At 37.6% G+C, this 21,007-nt stretch overlaps 1 protein-coding gene across 1 annotated transcript in view; it reads left to right on the forward strand.

The window, feature by feature from the left end:
* The window catches only part of LOC128744298 (RNA-binding protein asd-2-like), a 162,346-nt gene that overhangs the window by 87,783 nt on the left and 53,556 nt on the right, over positions 1-21,007 (forward strand). The window contains exons 3-4 of the mRNA XM_053841170.1: positions 1,989-2,105; positions 2,329-2,475. Coding sequence (XP_053697145.1) covers positions 1,989-2,105; positions 2,329-2,475 — 264 coding nt within the window. The remainder of the gene's footprint in view (positions 1-1,988; positions 2,106-2,328; positions 2,476-21,007) is intronic.

Below are 21,007 nucleotides of genomic sequence, written 5' to 3' on the forward strand. Positions count from 1 at the left end.
ATAACGATTTAAATTCAAATCATGGCTGTAAAAAACGCATACGGAAACGAAAAATAGGCAATGTCTTTAATTTCAGACGGTGAACACCCGAGCAGGAACGAAGAGCAAAATAATATAAAAATAATATCAAACTGTGTTATAATGGTATATTTTGTTGTTGAATAGATATGAAGATACATTGATAACACATTTTGTTATTGAGTAGATATTTAAAACAATGGTTAACAACAATGGCAATGACTGATTTTGTTATCGTATCTTATTATGACCTTTAAATGACATTCGATATATTTCATACAATTTTTTTTATTGATTAAAGAAATTTTAGATTATAAATATTTTTATAAAGGATTTTTTAATATCTCATGTACTACTGCATTTGTTATTCAATACCTTAATAATACTAAAATATGTTATTCTAAACTCTGAATACAGTCATGTTATTGCTTTGTTATTCAAATAACACAAGTAGTTATTCTTTTAGCCCTAAACAAGTAAAATTTTGATATTATTTTTTGTTATTTTACCAACTATGTCAGCCAAAACAAGACCAAATTTTGATATGAGTTATTCGATTTCCAATAACACATTTTGATATTATTTTGCTATTCGCTCCTGCTCGGGTTGCTTTAGTGTATTTTCCTGTTTCTCATAGAAAGCACGTTTCAGGAGCTCTGCAAGACATTCATTTTACTTATACCAAACCGGTTCCCACGGTCCAGACAAGTCCTCGACGATGCCAAATGTTTTCATCTTATTATTGCCATTGAACGCGCCAAAGTTCAGCGTTTTCGAATTGATGACAGAGACTGGCGAGCATTACTAAGCCGCTCAGCCGACGCGGATGGCACCCGTGCCGAAAACAATGATAAATACGGTGCCATTAATCCACGGGGACGGGCCAAACGTGCTAACATTTATCAACAAATATGTCGAACCCCGGGCGACGATGCTTTTTGTGCCGAGTCACGATTCGAGCTTCCGAATATTTTTCGGATTCTTCGTTCCCGTTCGCCGTGGGCGAGAAGCACACAGTCAGCCTGTCACGGCCGGAATTCCTTCCGGCGGGGGAAAAAGGAAGTCGCGCCCCCGGTAATGGAACTCGTAAAAGCTTGTGCACTTCGGTGATGGTGCAAAATTCTATCACGGCGTCCTAAATTGCATTCATGATATTGCTGCGAGGGAGCGAGGTGTGGATGGATGGATGGATCTGTGCAGCCGTGCATTCTAATGTGTGCGTCGTGCTTTCAAAGAAACAAAGAAATTTCGAATTACATCGGAGCTTTTTACCGCTCGATAACTCACGCCATTAATATTTAATTAGGACTCGTCGCTTCGTGAACGAAGCGAACAATAAGATTTTCATTACGGTTCTCTACCACGAACGGTCATTATCGACCATTACTTCATAAAAGCAGCACATCGTTCACACCGGGCAAGTGCCTGTCATCGTCGTCGTTCCGACGAACTGTTGCTCGCCGATGCTCGGTTTTATGTTACATGACACCCCCCTACGGGGGTAGTGCACGATTCCCGGGTGAAGAAACAGATGCTGTGCTGTGGCGTGACATCAAACCCCCTATCACGAGAGTCAACAGCACCCGTTCCCGTGCTGGCTGCTGTGGCTATCTCATGTGTCGCTCCGAATTAATTGCACGTTCATTTCAGTTGAAGATCCCATGGTGAAAAAAATGCAGGTTGGTCTGGGAATTGGATGACGAAATAAGTGTAGTTCGAAGAATTACGGTCATTTTTTCATACATGATAAAAACCAAACCAACAGGTTTGATCGATTGTTTAATAGAGTACAGTGACAAACAAACAAAAACTATGATTTATGCGTTAAAGCTCAACTTCATTGCCGGAATAATCGAGTCCGAAGTTTTAAGCTACGCTCGTAACAGTTCGTCGGAAACAAAGACGTACGATTTCTCAACTTTCTAATGGCTTGTCTTTCGTTCTTCCCATGTTTCTTATCTTTTGTGCAGTTCAACTTCGTTGGCAAGTTGCTCGGTCCGAAGGGAAACTCGCTGAAACGGCTCCAGGAGGAAACAATGTGCAAAATGGCAGTGCTTGGCAAGGGTTCAATGCGAGATCGGAAGAAGGTTAGTGTGACTTCATTTTCCTACTTCACAGCGTGGCATAAAATCGGTTAGTTATTATAATCAACTCATCATGATTCGTTGAAAATTAAAATAAATTATATTCAGTTCAAGTTTTCACGAAAAACTTTAGGGCCACTCTTTTGTCACTTAACGATGGAATTATTTATGTTCACTACTTTGCTTGTGACCCACCCAGCTAACCTATCTTTTCGCCGTTCAACAGGAGGAAGAATTGCGACTCAGTGGCGACCCTCGGTATGCGCATCTTTCCGAGGATCTGCACGTCGAGATCTCAACCTACACAGCACCGGCGGAAGCGCACGCCCGCATCGCCTACGCTCTGGCTGAAGTTCGACGCTTTCTGGTGCCGGTAAGTAACGGGATTTGGCTGGCGGCTCTCGTGGGCCGAGAGTAGGAGTTGGCTGGAAATTCGATTAACCCACATTAGATGATGTTTTCATTCTCTCCGTTGTCGTCGTTGTCGTCGTCGTCGAGAGTTATCTCGGTGAAGCTTTGGCTTCGACGAGTAGGAAACTAGTTTTAATCAATTGAATGACTTAGAGTATAAAGTTTGCCGCATTCTTAATGGATAATGCGTCTCCATCGCCTGTTTGTGCGAAGGAGACTCATTGTGTTTCAGCTGTGCAACGATGACAGACAGAAATGGCATTGCAAGCGAGCAACACCACCAGCAGCAACGTAATTCCGAATCGAATTTCAAGCCATTATCTAATATCCCTGGACAATCATCCAATTAGTGCGAGAAACAACGTTGTCTATTAGGCACGAAACAGAACAAAACACCGCTGGGGATTTGACTACACAACAATACAATAGACCGGGCAGCAAACCGTGAAACTGTGACCATGAAAATGATGTTGTATTTTGCATGTACCGCAAGCCCAAATCAGCTATAGAGCGTACATTTGGAAAATAACGACTTCATTTGTCTCGCGTCGCGTCCGTCCTCCGGATGGTTGGAGGAGGGCTGGTTGGCGGACAGAGCTCTGTCGGAGCAGCATCATTTGCCCAGGCCCAACCCGACATGACACGACAAGACACGACAGCTGAATGGCCTATAAACAGTAATGCGTTTCGTGATGATGATGTTGCTGGTGCTGCCCATTATGAGCTCCCTTCGAAATTGGGCTCGAGTGTTTTAAATTGCTGCAAAGTAAGTCGGCTTCGTGGAAGGGCGACAGTGACCGGGCAGGAGCGGGAGGATGTTTATTGAGGAACAGCCTGTTGTGGACGAATATTGGCTGGAGTTCAACAATGCAGGAAAGTGACATTTATGCGTAAAGTCTGGCAGGTCTTTCTTCTTGGGAAAAAGGTCACAATGCTGTTCGGGTGGAACCGAACCGAATGAGCATGTTTACCGAGGGTAGGCAAGCTAATTTGTTTTGATGAAGTTTACTTCCAGGCAACAACTGTTACCAAATGGGTGTCCATTAGTGTCTGTCTATTTATCATCCCCGATTCAGCTTGGTGTCCTCTCAGACTAGCTGATTTCATGTTGAGTTTACATCAATTGTGCATAAAATCATTACATTCAAATATTGATTAAGTTGTCTTCTTACAAATGCTCAAAATGTAATAAAACATTTGTCAATAACAATAATGACACTTTCTTGTTACACGTCAATTTGGAAAGTTCGGTTTTCCAGCAGTGAAAACACTGTAAGTTTTTCAACCACACTATACCGCTTTAATTTTATTAGATCTTCATTATTGGCACCGAAGAATGTGAGCCGGAGTCCGCTTCACCACTCCTCTCGAATAAATCGCAAAGCACAAAAGAATTACCAACAAACACTTTAACTATATCTAATCAGTTGAAATTGATTTGCAGCTTAGAAATAAATTGCTGGACTTCTTTTGCTCGCTCCTCACGGTTTCGATTTTCAAATCACGTATTTCAACCCAATTTATCTCAAACACCGTGATGGTTTTCAATTAAAAACTACTCTGACACCGTTCTCCTCGGCAAACCGATCACAATTGTTTTTCCAATCGTTCCCATTTCTTTACTAAAGTTTCTTTTCGCTTCGCTTCAGGGGCGGGAAGGGGGGTTCGTTTCATGAACACCGAAAAAACTATGCTAATAAAATCAGAATGCTTTATTCTCAGCCTTCTATTGTAGCTTTCTTCCGGAATTCGCCCGGAGATGCTTCTAGTGCGACATTTAATTAGATAGCTCCGGTTAAATTGGCATATATTTTGCTTCGTATTTCCTTCTCAAAACGAGCGTTGCTTTGACAGTGCTTGTTATGGCAGATTTGCAGAATCCTTTCTAAACTGTTTTTAGCGACTATTTTCAGACAAAAACAGAAGGCAGGGCTCCAACATTTCAAAAGTATATTTTAGTCTGGAAAAATTGGAAAGTTAAGTAATCAAGCGAGACGGTTTATGAAATCCGCCGAACTCAACAGAACCTTTTTTCACTTTAATTAGGCCATTGCAAATCATTTTCAAAGTTTGTGTCACCCCCCTTGGAAATTGGCTTGAAAAATCGGGGGGCAGAAAAATAATTGGTAGGATATGAGTTAAAGTTTTTTATATAAAATCAATTGTCTGTGGGCTCTACAGCCTGAAAAACTTGAAAAATTAGTGTACGAGTTGAGTTAACGCTTCTAGCATGAAATAGAAATGGAAATTCAAATAGCGGAATTTCCGAAAATCGGCCAAAAAAATTTTCTTTCGTTTTTGTCTTTTTTTCGTAGATTTTTGCATGGAAATTAACAACGTATATCTATACCTATAAAGAAGGATTTCTGTCTGTCTGTCTGTCTGTCTGTCTGTCTGTCTGTCCGTATGTTCCTTATAGAATCGAAAACTACTGAACCAATCGGCATGAAAATATGCATGTAGAGGCTTTTTAGAGCCAGGAAAGGTTTTAGTGATGGTTAGAAACCCCTCCCCCCACTAAGAGGGGGGGCTCCCATACAAATGAAACACAAATTTCTGCATAACTCGACAACTAATCAAGCAAATAGAACAAAATTTGGCATGTGGGTGTTTTCGGTGACAAGAATTTATTCTATGGTAAATTGAGACCCCTCCCCTCTTTATAAGGGGAATTATAACTCCTCTCCTCTTTAAAAGGGGGGGCTTCCATACAAATTTCCTCATAACTCGAGAACTAATCAAGCAAATGGAACCAAATTTGGCATGTGAAGGTTTTCGAGAGCAAGAATATTTTCTATAGTAAATTAGGACCCCTCCCCACTTTAAGAGGGGGGGCTCCTGTACCAAAGAAACACAATTTTCCTCATAACTCGAGAAGTAATTAAGCAAATGGAACCAAATTTTGGCATGTGGGTGTTTTTGGAGACAAAATTTTTTTCTATGATGAATTGGGACCCCTCCCCACTTTAGGAAGGGGGGCTGCTATACAAATGAAATGCAAATTTCCTCATAACTCGAGAATTAAGCAAATAGAACCAAATTTGGCATGTGAAAGTTTTCTAGAGCATAAATATTTTCTATGGTGAATTAGAACCCCTCCCCACTTTAAGAGGTGGGGCTCCTATACAAACGAAATACAAATTTCCTCATAACTCGAGAACTAATCAAGCAAATGGAACCAAATTTGGCACGTGGGTGTTTTTGGAGACAAAAATTTTTTCTATGATGAATTGGGACCCCTACCCACTTTAGGAAGGGGGGCGCCTCTACAAATGAAAATCAAATTTCCTCATAACTCGAGAACTAATCAAGCAAATAGAATCAAATTTGGCATGTGGAGGTTTCTGGAGGCAAAAATATTTTCTATGGTGAATTAGGACCCCTCCCAACTTTAAAAGGGGGTGCTTCTACACAAATGAAATACAAATTTCCTCATAATTCGAGAACTAATCAAGCAAATGGAACCATATTTGGCATGTGGGTGTTTTTGGAGGCAACCATTTTTTCTATGATGAATTAGGACCCCTAACCTTTTTAAGAGGGGGGGGGGGGGGCTCCTATACAAATGAAAAACAAATTTCCTCATAACTCGAGAACTAATCAAGCAAATGGAACCAAATTTGGCATGTAAGTGGTTTTGGACGCAAGATTTTTTTCTATGGTGAATTGAGACCCCTCTTCTTTAAAAAGCGAGTTATGGCCCATCTCCCCTTTAAGAGGGTGGACTCTCATACAAATGAAATGCAAATTGCCTCTTATCTCGAGAACTGGAACCAAATTTGGCATGTGGGAGTTTTAGATGGCAGAAATTTTTTCTATGGTGAATTACGATCCCTTCCCCTTTTAAGAGGGGAGCTCCCATACAAATGAAATTCAAATTTCCTTATAACTTGAGAACTAATCAAGCAAATGGAACCAAATTTGGCATGTAGGAGATTTTGGAGTCTTGAATTTATTTTACGATAGTTAGAGACCTGAGAGTTAGAGTCCCCTGTGGTAGGGGGATATGGACTCTCATACAAATAAAACAGAAATTTTTGCGAAACTCAAAAACTAATCGAACTCGAGAAATTCGAGACTCTTCCATAAAACATTAGTCAATAACAAGACCACAAAAACTATCTATAGTAACACTAGATCATTCAGGAAGAGACGGCCGCGAGTGTTGCCGGAGACCCGCCGTCGGAAGCGCCGCCCACTGGGGGGCTTGCAAAACTCGAGATTGTGACAAAGATCATCCGAGATTCATGATTTATGTACAACACAGGTTAATTTGTGGCAATACGAAGTTTGTCGGGTCAGCTAGTATTAATATATAGCAAGCAAGAATAGATTTGGTTTTCACGTTTAAACTTAAAATAAAAATGCCTAAAATCCATTTTTTTTGCTCGATTAAAAAATTCTCTTTGTTTTGGATTTATTGGAGTATTTCATTCCAATAAATTTGACACAAGAAGACAAGTTTAAATTTCCTAAATTCCCGTGCTCTATATATCAGTTTTATCCATTTTGTAGAGTTTGTAGTTCCACTAAAAGTTTCATCAGGCCTTCTCCTGGTGATTGGCGACGGTACCACATTTTGAAAATTTGAACTGATTTAAGCATCTTGCTTAAAACATAAAATATTTGTCATTGGACACACAACTTACGGTTGAAGGCGATCACGAAGGAAATGTATGGGGATACATGAAACTTTTCGTTAATTTTCAGTCACTCATTTGTGATTACAAAAAAAGACCATTATAATAGAAACTACATAATTGATACATCTGTTATGAGTCAATTGGGGTCTCTACCATGAAAATCAATTTATAATTGGCAGAGTTATTAGCGTTCAAAATCTTTCATATTTTCGTTACGGTAACTAGAATATAAATTATGGAATGACACACTGCAGTAAGACGTAATCTTATGTCCAAAACAAAATCTAAAATTTTACACAAATTAAAAATCAAATTAAAATTTCACATTTAACTGTCATTAGTTAAGCAACAGAAGTCAAAATTAGAAGTTGGAATTAAATTGAACATGAAATTGGATGTCAAACCGAACATGAAATGACGACCAACATTGTCAAATTAGGCCATTATAAATTATTTTTGAAGTTTTTGTCTTCCGCCGCACCCCCTTCCCCCCTTTTGAAAATAGCTAGAAAAACCGGGGGTCAAAAAATAATTTGTAGGATATGAGTCAATTTTTTTTAATGAAATCAATTGTTTGTGGGCTCTATTACCTCGAAGAACTCGAAAAATGAGTATACGGAGTGTTATCGCTTCTAAATAGTACGAAACAGAAATGTAAATTTAAACCATGGAATTTCCGAAAATCGGCAAAAAAAGTATTCTTTCGATTTTGTCCTTCTTTTCGTAGGTTTTGGCAGGGAACATAACAACTTCCCAAGCAACACAGCTTGTTATAGAACAGTATAATATTACATATATCAGAACTTCTCTATTACCTGAAAAGCGCAAAAAATTGAAGTCTAATGAAACAAGTATTGAAAGAAGTATGTATCAGGTTATTTCATACCAATTTAAAACGTTATTATAGCATAAGCTACAACTTGTTCTTTCAGTAGTTTAAATTTAGTAATGGTGACATAATAAAAACTTCGTGTTGACATGTTGACAAAACAAATATTATTCATTTGATATGAGCTGTCAAATAAATTCATGTTATCACAAAACATCTCAAAACCTTAATAATAACGACATATGTTTTCAAAGTACGTTTATAGTACTCTTAAGCGACTACTTTCCACGAATATTATTTTCTAACTTGTTTTTGTGTGTTACTTGGGTTATATATGAAAAACAAGAATAGATATGGTTCTCACGTTTAGACTTTAGATAAAACTGCTTGAAACGCATTTTTCTTGCTCGAATAAAAAAAAATTCTTTTTTTTTCAGTTGCCCTACACCGAAAGGACAAAAACTTTATAAAATATTTGTAATGGCCTGTATATAGCGAGTTTACTTAAAACTAGGCATAAAATTTGACTTCAAATCAAATTTGGAATTGTACATGAAATAGGCTTTATTATGGACATTTATTTAAGGCCATTGCAAATCATTTTTAAAGTTTTGGTCCTCCCGCATTAAAAATCAGGGGGCAAAAAAATGGTAAAACCTGAGTAAATTTTTTTTGTATAAAATCATATTAATTATATTAATGGGTTTTACAGTCTAAAGAACTCGAAAACAGAGTGTACGGAGTGTTAACGCTTCTAGCACGAAACAAAAGTGGAAGTACAAATAATGTAATTTCCGAAGATCAGCAAAAAAAATCGATTTTGGAAGGTTTTTGGATAGAAAATAATAACGTATAGTAACGTATAACGTATAACGTGTACATGAAAAGCAAGAATAGATTCGGGTTTCACGATTAGACTTCAAGTAAAAATTCCTTAAAATTTCATATTTTTTTGCGTGATTAAGAAAATCTCTTTGTTTTTTTGCATACCCCTCCCCCCCAGCTGCCAGTTGTCCAGGGCAGGGGGGGACAAAATATGAAATATGAAATATGAAATATGAAATATGAAATATGAAATATGAAATATGAAATATGAAATATGAAATATGAAATATGAAATATGAAATATGAAATATGAAATATGAAATATGAAATATGAAATATGAAATATGAAATATGAAATATGAAATATGAAATATGAATAGAGAAAAGAAAAAGATGAAATAAGAATGGAGTAGAAGATTAAAATGACAGAAAACAAAAAGGGCAAAGAAAATAAAGCAAGAAGAAAGAAGAACGAAACACCAACGAGAAAGGCATGAGCAAAAAAGTAGAGATGATTATGGAGTTAACTTGAGATATATGAAATAGAATATCGAAGAAAAGAATGAAAATAAAGAAAGTTGAAAACGAAAAATATCAAAAGAAAAGAATAAGAAACTATGAAGAATCATAATGGTGAAAAAGAAGGAGAATGAAATGCGAAAAGAGCAAAAATAAGAAGAACTGGAAAATATAAGGAAAATGAGAGAAAATAGAATAGAAACAAAAAGGATGAAGAATAAAGTAGAAAGAGCAAAGTACAATGGGCTCTCGGAAAAGTTAATTACTCGGAAACATTAAGCGAATGTTGGCTCTCACGCAGCACTCTAATAGGCCAATTTTTGACGTCAAGGACTACGTCTTTGTTTACTATACTGGGACTGGGTAGCACTTTGTGAAAACGAAAATAGACATGTAACGTTTAAATGAAAGATTTCAAATTGTAGTAACTTTTGAACTAGTGTATGAAACTGAACAATTTATATGTCGTTGGATAGATAAAATGACCATCAATTTTATGGGGAGTAAGAGAGCAATTTTAAGGAGGGCGTAAGAGGGGGGGGGGCTCTTATACAAATGAAACACAAATTTCTTCAAAACTTGCGAACTAATCAAGCAAATGGAACCAAATTTGGCATGTGGAGGTTTCAGAAGGCAGGATATTTTTCTATGGTGTACTGATACCTTTTCCGCTTCTAAGAGGGGGGACTCCTATAAAAATGAAATACAAATTTCCTTATAACTCTAGAACTAATCAAACAAATGGAACCAAATTTGGCATGTGGGGTTTTTGGAGGCATGAATTTATTTTATGATGGTTTGAGACCCCTCACCCCTGTGCTAGGAGGATAAGGACTTACTTACTTAATCAGCTCCAGGCCGTGGTTTCCTCTGCTGTACGAAGAAATCGTCTCCATTCCAATCGGTCCATGGCCGCAATTCGCCAGCCACGTAGTCTACGTAGGGGCCGTTAACTAAAAGTAAACTAGTTAAACCTTCTCTAAGCAAAAGATAGTGAATCGACGCCGCTAACTTTCGTGCCTGTTGCCATTCTTGGCAAAAGAGAAGGACATTCGCATGGCACGTCATATTTACGATGAACGTGCTTTGGCTTTAATGTTACTTGTAACCAATGGCCCTTTTAAAGGCCACAAGGGAGTTAAAGTAAGATTATTGGAACATGTCAAGCTACACATAATCATATTTAATACAATAATCTGTGGGCTGGTAATTCATTACTATTTCAACCTTTATGATGCACACAAGTGATTTTTAAAAGAAATCTCTATGTCTCAATGGTTCCAGGCGTTGTACTTATGAACTCCCGTCCACATATTTTCAAAGCCACCATTGCATGCAATGAAGAATTGAATCTGCATATTTCACTTTTTCTCTTAATGGCACTCTCAGAATCTTATAAAGATTCATATGCCAGAAATGCAGTTTACATTAGTCTTTGATCTAATGATCTGATATAGTCCTACGTCACCCTTTCGTTCAACCCTTAGGGCTGTATACCTTGTAGTTTTTCCTGAACTCTTCTGAGCTTTTGAATATATTGATAGTCCAAGCGTTCGTTCGTACATGTGTATTTTTCTTTTATTTTAATTTTTAATTTTTTCGGTTCATTGTCGACTTTCCACAGTTTCATAAGAAACCGCAACATAGCAGGGGTTAAGGAGACATAAACGACTAAATTTTTTGAGTCATAAATTTTTTGCTTCAGATTTTGATTCCGCAGTCTTTTCCGCTTATTTTGATACCAATTTTGTAATGATCCGACCACGGGAAGTGGCCGAAAAAAGATCGAACACATAAGCATTCCAGTGCGATGTGGAACAACTTCGCCGGAATAAAACGCTGCTCCTGTAAAACCACGATTTTCAAACATTATGTATCTTTTTGTTAGAACGTTAAATTACCGCAATATTATGATTTGAGATTACTTGATTCTTTTCGGTGAAATGATAACTATGTTTGTTTTATGCGTGACGCGTTTCAGCCTACTGCATTCTTTCGGCCATCTTCGGACGCAAAACAAGCACGTCTAATTACTTTAAGCGTTCAATGTCTATTCCCTATTTAGTTGGAATAGACATTGAACGCTTAAAGTAACTAGACGTGCCTGTTTTGCGTCAGTACGATCGTGCGATAAATGAGCAGACGGCAAACCTAGTGTGCTATTTTATACTGGCACTGCCGTTGCTACTTGTAAGCTAGTGTAGGTGTGGGAGAAACCAGATCGGCTGCTGCTACTGCTCAAATAATTATCCGAATGGAACGTTAACCATTTAGAAAGTGTAGAAAAATCTTTCCATTCTTCAATTACTATAGCTCTTATAAGAACTGTTAAAGACCACAACGGCCTGCTACTGAATTTACTGCCAGTCAGTCGTTCCGTTTCCGTTTGCCATCAGTGTTGGTTTACGATAATTGCGATCGAAGTTACCGCCAAAATGCCATCGGCTTTGCCTCCAATTACCATTAATGTTACCACTAACAACCGGTGTTGCCGCGAAATGTCCTTGGTCTTGCCACCAATTGCCATCCTAAGCCCTTGGTTTGCCTCCAATTGCCGGTGTTTCCGCCGAAATTCCATCGTTTTTGCCTCCATTTGCCATCGGCGTTGCCGCCAATTACTGGTGTTGCCCCACCAATAGTCGTCGACGGTAAATACTGACCGTCCGTCAGTGCAATCGTGCGATAAATGAGCAGACGGCGAACCAAGTGTGCTATTTTAGAGTCACTGGCACTGCCGCCGCTACTTGTAAGCTAGTGTAGGTGGTGGAGGAAACCATATCGGCTGCTGCTGCTCAAATGATTGTGCGACACTGATTGAGCAAGCTATCGAACAATTTCGCATGTCTGCGATGAGGATAATGCAAAATGTAACGTAAAGTGCATCGTGTGGGATTCACGTTGGCCATTGCCCGCTGATTCCGCTTGTCTTTGGGGTCGGTGTTGCCGTCAATAGCCATCGATGTTGCCAATTGGATTGGAAAAGGGGTGTGGCTTACAAAGTGGTCTCAAAGGTTATCATTTGGATCCAAATCCTTTGGTCTATCTAATTGTCGTCCGTGCCTGTGAAGCTAGGCGATCACAAGGGAAATGTATGGGAAAATTCGACCTTAAAACTTTACACACATTTTCACTATTTAGCTTTTAAAAAATTATTATTAATATGTTACTATAAAATTGCTGGACATTTTATCTATCCAACGACATATTAACTTTTATGTTTCGTTCAGTAGTATAGCAGCTATTAGCGTTTGAAATATTTCATTCAAACGTTGCACTTCTATTTTTCGTTTTTACAAAGTGCTACCCAGTCCTAGTATAGTAAACAAAGACGTAGTCCTACGTCAAAATCGAAAGAATTTTTTTTATCTATTTCCTGAAATTACATTGTTTGAACTTTCACTTCTAATTCACAGGCAATTTATGTGATATAAAAAGTTTTTACTCAGGTTCGACAATTTATTTGCCTCCCAATTTTTAAAGCTAATTTCGAAAAAGGGGGAGGGTGACAAAAACTTTCAGAATAATTTGCAGTGACCTTATTGCTTTTCATTCGCTCCACTGGAAAGCAGATTTTCAAATATGTTACGTGAAAGATCTCTAGGAATATCTCAAACCCTATTCTAGAAGTTTACAACCACTGCTGTGGCATAATGATACTTTATCCGAAACAATACAAATCAACCCTTCGTGTTGCGTTTCAGTTGCGACTTGAAACTGAAGATGAAGCACTAACAAGATCCAAGCAGTGTTCTAGAATAAGTCATTCATATAGTGCTGGCAACACGCACCTAGCACAACCGTGTAGCCTATGGTTTCAGATTCTCGATATGATGAGCGGTTAGAATTTATCATCAAGAACATGACCCTAGTACCAGGAAACAAGCCCGAACAGCTTCCAGCCACCCTACGCAGTACCAACAGGGAAATCAACATAAGACTACAATCTAATTACTTGATGAGCCCCCTCCGGCTGGCCGGCTTCCTGGCTCTCTCCCGCCCTAGCACCAGCACTTTGACATGCACGGCTCTTGAAGATGTGATTTATGGAAGTGCGGTTACGGTCAATCTCATCACCCATCTATCAGTCGCCCGTAACCTGCAGCAGCTAGGGCTGAGTCACCCCTTTTTCGCCCCTCTCGCTCGGGCGAAGGGGCGGCTAGGGTTGTGCCACCCGAAACGACCATTAACTCGAAGCTGGTACTTATCGTTCAAACATCAAATAAACTGTCGTCTGCCTGGTGGGCTTAAGCCGACACAGAATCCGAACTTCCACCCGCGGTGGAACAAGCTGCAAAAAAGAAAGATGACTACCGTATGAATTATGCATGAGTCTCATTTTGCTTCCCTACCCTTACCGGTGGTGTGGCCACACTAGGTCGGATCGGGGAAACCCAGCAGTGGGAGATTTTCCCGTAGTTTTTTGGTTGGTTGGGCGGTGAACGCGCGTACATGTGTGTACGTGTGTGATTTAGTGGCTGTGGTTGACTGGAGTGAAGTGGCTAAAATGGGCCCGTTTAGGTGCGGGTAGTTGGCGTGTACTCTAAACCACTCTGTGATTTAGAACATCTTGACGATGCAGAAAAGGAAAGTGAAACGTACAACATCACTTCACGTGGAACATATATGCTTTGAAAGTCACTTTTCGTAACGACGTAAAAATACTTGATTAACTTAACATAGCAAGTGGTGCTATCTGCTCGGTTCCAGAACGGTGCTGTTGAAGTCAATTATAATGATGCTTCACGTTCGAAAACTGAATTTCATTATCCCGGCAAAGAGTCATGCTATGGTGAAAAATTCGAAACATAATAAATATATGTGATGTATTGCGATGGAATAAAACTTCAGCTTTTTGCTGGCCGCTTTGTGAAAAATTTCCTTTCATCTACGCACCCTTAATCAAATTAGAAAAAAAAGAAGAATAGCAAGGGCAGGTGTAATATTTACCAGCGGATCATGCGCTGCGCTGGCTGCTGACGTGCTTCGTGGAACGTGCTTTGCTTTGCGTGTCGCGCGAGATAAATTATTATTATCATAATTTCGCAAAGTTGAAGATGTATCAGCGTATAAAAAATTAATGCACACCGAGTGGGTGGGTAGGATGGGGCAGGAGGATGTAGGGGTTAACACAACTGCGCCAGGCAAGCTTTCGAGGGCAGATATCTACACTGAAAAGGAAGCGAAAATTCATCGAGTTACGATGCTAAACCGTTGCGTTGTTGTTGTTGTTGTTGTTGTCTGGCACTGGCTTTCATCGTGAGTTGACTGCGAACAAATGCGAACAGACAAGTACTAGCAAGGCATGTAAAATGTTGAGCTTTTCCGGGAGATGAATTTTGAAAAGCGTGTAAAATTTTAAAACAGCTGTGTTATTCTACCTGTTGTTCACGAGATTGTTGAAATATTACGTTTCTTTAATCTTTGTTTTTGATTTTGAAAGTAGATTTCATTTTAAGCATTGAATTCTTCATGTTTCTCCTCTATAGTAAAGCCATAGTGAATTATTTTTTAAGTACAAAATATTTTCTTTTGATTTCATCTCTCATTTGGTAAGTTTTCACATATCCTTCGACATTCGCTTTTTGTCCACTGTTTTTTATACTTTATACTTCATTCTTTCTCTTGCTTCCCTTTATTTAATCGTATTTCCTTATTTCGTTTCTCTTTTTTTCTTGCTACTTTCATCTTCTCTCATATCCTACCATTTTGCGTTTTTCCTTTAGTTTATTTCTCTTTGTTTTTTCTTTCTTCTCTGCGTTTTTGATGCGTTTTAGATTTCTTTATTTTCACTGTTTGATTAGATCTACTTTCTCAATTCTGCTCATGCATTTCGTTTTTTGACTGAAGTTTTTGGAGCGTCTTAGTAGAATACGAAAGCTGAAATAAAAGAAAAGAAAAGAAAATTTTTCCAAATTAAATTCTACTACAGTAATGTTCCGAAAGTTCCGACAAAGTAATTTTGTCTACCCCCGATTTTATCAGTTTTTTATCCCGGCTTACAAAGCCTGTAAATTTTGTTTAACTTTTGTATTTTCAAACATGATTTATAAAACTTTTCAGTCTGATTCGAACTATTCTGATTCTCTGTGGAGAACTTTTGAATAAAAGGATGCCTTCTTGCGAGTAATTCGGGGTTAAAATTAGGGTATTTTTATAGTAAAAGTTCTACAGATCCTAAACAAGCAAAGTTAGAGGTATGCTATATTCAGCAATGTTGTGTATTTTTACTATTTGAACAAATTTATAGAACATGAAAAAATCATACAACAACTACAAAAACAGCTAAAATAAAAAAATTGATTTCAACGATTTTTCAGATATGAGAAATAGAATTTTTCTATCTTTGTTGAAGAGATAGAAGGTTACTGTCTTCTGCAAAATTTCTTGTAATATGGTGTAAAACTTTGCAGAACACATCAATGTGTTATATTGATATTATAATATATATGGGGCTGACAACATCGCAACATTACTGTATCTGCTTTCACACATTTTCATTCTCCATTTTCTTTTCCCCTTCTCATTTTGTTTTTTCTTTTTGTTTGTTTTCTTATATTTAATTTTCACTACTTAATCTTAATTCTTTTCTTAAAGTGAATTTTTTCTTCGTTTGTCTCCTAAGTCATTATCCTTCCTTCTCTCTTCTTTTTGTTATTCCTGAGCTAAAGCTGTAAAGCTCAGTTTTTCTCAATATTTACCTAATTCAAAAAACATATGTCATGAACCAAATAACGTAGAACAAACACTTTCTTATGAATATGTGAATCTAGAGGTAGTCCGTCTCCTGCTGCTCTCCAGTAAAAGAAGCAAAAAAGAAAATATGAGACAGAAGTAGTAAAAACGAGCATGAGGAAAAGCGTAACAAAAACTGCTTCATTAGAGTGGAGGAGCGTTTGTTGAGAAGAATGGTAAACTGGATGAAACTGCAAAACTTCGATATGAGGCCAAAAATATATTGCGTAGTTCAATTGGTAAGTGGGACTCTAACCCCCCTCTCTCGGTTGGCACCCGAGTGTTTTGACAATTAAACTATTACCACACAAAACCCTATATTAGATATTCTAACCATTCATACGCACACACATACGCTCCTGCCGCCGACTAAAACTGGACAAACGGGCCAGAAAAAGAGTACGAAGAAAAAGACAGCAAAGAATAAAACCTGGCATGAAAATAACGAAAGAAAAAACGTAATAGAATAGGAGCGGTCGGCTCATAAAATGAGAAAAATAATGAATACGAAAAACATGGAAAAGAAAAAAAGGGCAGATGAGGCAAAAAACAAGGAAACTGCAGAAAAAGATGAAGAACGAAAAACTAAAAGTAAAACGGAATAGAAAAGAGAAAAAGAAAAACAGAAAATACGGGAGCAGCAGAATGGAGAACAAATAATAGGAAAGGAAAAGCACCAAGAACGGAACAGACGAATGAAAAAAACGGACGAAGAACGAATGAAAATCAGGTTAGTAAAGGAGTTGAAAAGAGGCTAGGAAAATAAATGAAAACTGAGACCGAAAAAAAAAGTTGAAAGAGGAAATGAAGAAATGGAAAAGTACGAGACAGGAAAACAGGAGAAACGGGCCTAAAAACGGGCAAAAAGTAAGAAAAAAACAAACGAAATGCTGAACTCAGGAAAAGTGCGAAAAATAAAACCAGAGAACAAGTGAAAGGGAACAGAGAAAGAGGAAACAAGAAAAGAAAAAAAACGATAGAGAAAAAAGGGAAAATGAGACAAGAACAAGAATACGGAACAGAAAACAAGAAAAATCAAACGAAAAAAAGAAGAACACGAGAGAAAAAAAACAGCTAGAGGAACCGTGAAAAACGAGACAGAGACAAAAAACGTGAAAATGGAACAACAAAGCAAAATAAAAAACAGAAAAAAAGTAAAACGGAAGGGAACTGGAAACAGGAAACAGGAAAAAGGAAAAAAGGAAAGAGAGAAAGGGAACCGAAAAACAAAAAACAGACAGGTAAAAAGAAAAAACGGAAAAACAAGGTATTAAAAAGAGGAAAATGGATCAGATAAAGACGAAAATCGAGAAAGACAGAAAATAAAAAGAGTTAGAAAAATACGAAAACTGGAAACGACAAAACGAGACAAAGCGAAAAGGAAAGATTGAAAACGGGAAAGAAAATAACAAAAAAGTCAGTGAAGAGCATGAGAAAAAACGGGATTGATAATAAGGAAAAAAGGAACAGGGAACGAATAAAAGATATAAACATCTCTTATATTTATTACATTTTACTTGTTTACTTTCAATATGGTCATTAAAAGTAAGTTTTTTTTATCAGAATCCCAAATATTTAAAATTTACCAAATATTTAACTAACCCAAAGTGACTCCATCTTGATAACGTGATTATTATTTGGCTTGAGGGAAGAAGCTCTTGGCTTATGAGGAAAAATTATTAATTGAGTTTTAGAAGATTGGGAGACATTTTCCACTTTTGGAAGTGTTTGGAGAAAATATCTAAACTTTTCTGCAGTCGACTACATATGACACGAAGACTTTTTCCTCTTACGGAAATGCTTGTATCGTCGCAGAATAACGACTTAGTGCAGCCAGCCGGTAATTCAGGAAGATTTCCCATTTCTCATTTCTCATTACTCGTTCTTATTTCTCATTTATTATTCCTTATTTCTCATTTCTTATTGTACTCCTTCCACTTTTTCTCCTCTTTATTTCATTTGGGGTTTCTCCCTGTCCTTGTTTTTCGTTCTTTCAACTTTGGTCTATCTGCTTTTTTTTAGTTTTTAGTTCAATTTTCAACTTTCAATTTTCAATTTTCAATTTTCAATTTTCAATTTTCAATTTTCAATTTTCAATTTTCAATTTTCAATTTTCAATTTTCAATTTTCAATTTTCAATTTTCAATTTTCAATTTTCAATTTTCAATTTTCAATTTTCAATTTTCAATTTTCAATTTTCAATTTTCAATTTTCAATTTTCAATTTTCAATTTTCAATTTTTAATTTAGTTCGAAATTTAGATTTATAATTGTTTCTTGTTTCTTGTTTCTTGTTTCTTGTTTCTTGTTTCTTGCTTCTTGTTTCTTGTTTCTTGTTTCTTGTTTCTTGTTTTTTGTTTCTTGTTTCTTGTTTCTTGTTTCTTGTTTCTTGTTTCTTGTTTCTTGTTTCTTGTTTCTTGTTTCTTGTTTCTTGTTTCTTGTTTCTTGTTTCTTGTTTCTTGTTTCTTGTTTCTTGTTTCTTGTTTCTTGTTTCTTGTTTCTTGTTTCTTGTTTCTTGTTTCTTGTTTCTTGTTTCTTGTTTCTTGTTTCTTGTTTCTTGTTTCTTGTTTCTTGTTTCTTGTTTCTTGTTTCTTGTTTCTTGTTTCTTGTTTCTTGTTTCTTGTTTCTTGTTTCTTGTTTCTTGTTTCTTGTTTCTTGTTTCTTGTTTCTTGTTTCTTGTTTCTTGTTTCTTGTTTCTTGTTTCTTGTTTCTTGTTTCTTGTTTCTTGTTTCTTGTTTCTTGTTTCTTGTTTCTTGTTTCTTGTTTCTTGTTTCTTGTTTCTTGTTTCTTGTTTCTTGTTTCTTGTTTCTTGTTTCTTGTTTCTTGTTTCTTGTTTCTTGTTTCTTGTTTCTTGTTTCTTGTTTCTTGTTTCTTGTTTCTTGTTTCTTGTTTCTTGTTTCTTGTTTCTTGTTTCTTGTTTCTTGTTTCTTGTTTCTTGTTTCTTGTTTCTTGTTTCTTGTTTCTTGTTTCTTGTTTCTTGTTTCTTGTTTCTTGTTTCTTGTTTCTTGTTTCTTGTTTCTTGTTTCTTGTTTCTTGTTTCTTGTTTCTTGTTTCTTGTTTCTTGTTTCTTGTTTCTTGTTTCTTGTTTCTTGTTTCTTGTTTCTTGTTTCTTGTTTCTTGTTTCTTGTTTCTTGGTGCAGCTGCTTTTAATTTAAAATCAATATGCAGTATCGTCCACTTTTGACGATTTATTTTATGCTCCGAACCTCAAACCGTAAATTACTCGAAGTAGTTCATCTCGAATGTAGCATTCCTCGCTTTACTAACATCATTCATCACTCTAGTTGCATACTCAAGCAGGTTTAATCCGGGACAATGCTTTTTTCGCACCAAGGATTAGCATTCTGTATAATTTCTTTCTCAACCCACTGCTTTTTCAACAAAGTTTCCACTTCACAATGTTGTATGTGTGGGATGTATCTTTCAACCAGCCAGCCAGCCAGCCAAGCGGACAATACTAGTTGTCAAAAATATAAGACAAATTGAGTTTACGGAGTCACACTCCGTACCGGCGACATACTGTGTTGAAGCAAAAATGAATGCTGAAATACGGGCTGGTCGCCCACCACAAGGACACACGCCGACGATGAATGGACCGTTGCTGAGCTGCTCGGTTCATCTCATCAATCTTGAATAGTTTCTTCATCTGTCTGCTAGAGTAGTACACACTAAATATAACGAATAAATTTAGCTGGTGTTTTGTCATACTGTTAATATTTTATCTGATGGCGCTACTTTTGTTTATTCGCTCTCGTCGTCTGCCAAAACGATGCGATGATGGGGTGGCAGGATTTCACGTGCACAGGATGTTTGCACTGGTGAGCAGCTGACAGAGTGGATTCTCTGCAGTAATAGTTTTAGGCTTGATGGCGTCATACATCATTTGGATTTATGTGGAAAAGAGTGATGAAGGCGATTAGACATAATGGAATTCGAACGAATGGGTGGCGCAGGACCAGCGGCCATTACGGACGGGTTGATTGTCAACTAAGCGGAAAGATAAATTGAATTTCCATGTATGATATTTTCTGCGGTTCCCTTTACGATGCGGCTCGGGAGTGGATTTATTTACCGAACAAAGTTCCGTTTATTTAACTGTCGTCGGTGTACTTTCATCCAGGCAATGTCAGGTCAGGAGTGTGATGTGAGTTTGACTTGTTAGCAAAAGTTATGGTCTGTGCTTTCGCCCGAGTTCAGAGCACCAGCTGCAGAGGCATTTTCACTCTCGTTAATTGATTTTCCGAACAACTATCCCAACTCGTTCGCCCGAACTCAAAGATGAAACGAAAACAACCGTCGCCTCGCTTGCGAAGCAATACAAACAACCACTACCTGGAAAGGGTTGTAGATCCACGGAGTTTTCCACTTGGAAAAATTGCGTTTTCTGCGCCACGTTTTCAGCATGACCTTTTCTGCCTCCGCTTTTTTTTATTATTCTTTTTTCCACAGAATACAGGCGTTGTCACGGAATGTTTGACCCACTAGTGCTTTTCTTTCTGCTTTTTTTTCTGCTTTCATATGGTAATGGCCTTCACCACTGACAACGCAGTTCTCGTCGTCGTCGTCATTGGCGTCGTCACCGTTGCGTTGTCGTCGTCGTCGTCGTCGTCGTCAATGGTACTGGGAGTTCGTCATAGGGAAAACGAGAAAACTGGATGGGGAAAATGTTACATTGTATTGCACAGAAACAGCGGGTTGCCCGAGCGAGGAAATGCCTTTTTACTTCTTCCGATTCGAAAGAAAAATAAACGCGACGGCAGGATGAATGTTGTCCATTCGTATCCGGGTAACTCTCTTCCACCGTGAAGCCCCGGGATGGAATTTATTCAGACGGTATTGTGCCAGTTGTTTGTGCTGCCTGTAACTTGAGTACTGTTTTGTTTTCCTATCTAAGTCGCTGTCCAAATCTACTGCCTCCGGCAGTACAGCCGTGAATGTTAAATAAAA

Source organism: Sabethes cyaneus, chromosome 3, assembly GCF_943734655.1.
Source record: "Sabethes cyaneus chromosome 3, idSabCyanKW18_F2, whole genome shotgun sequence".
NCBI lineage: Eukaryota > Metazoa > Arthropoda > Insecta > Diptera > Culicidae > Sabethes > Sabethes cyaneus.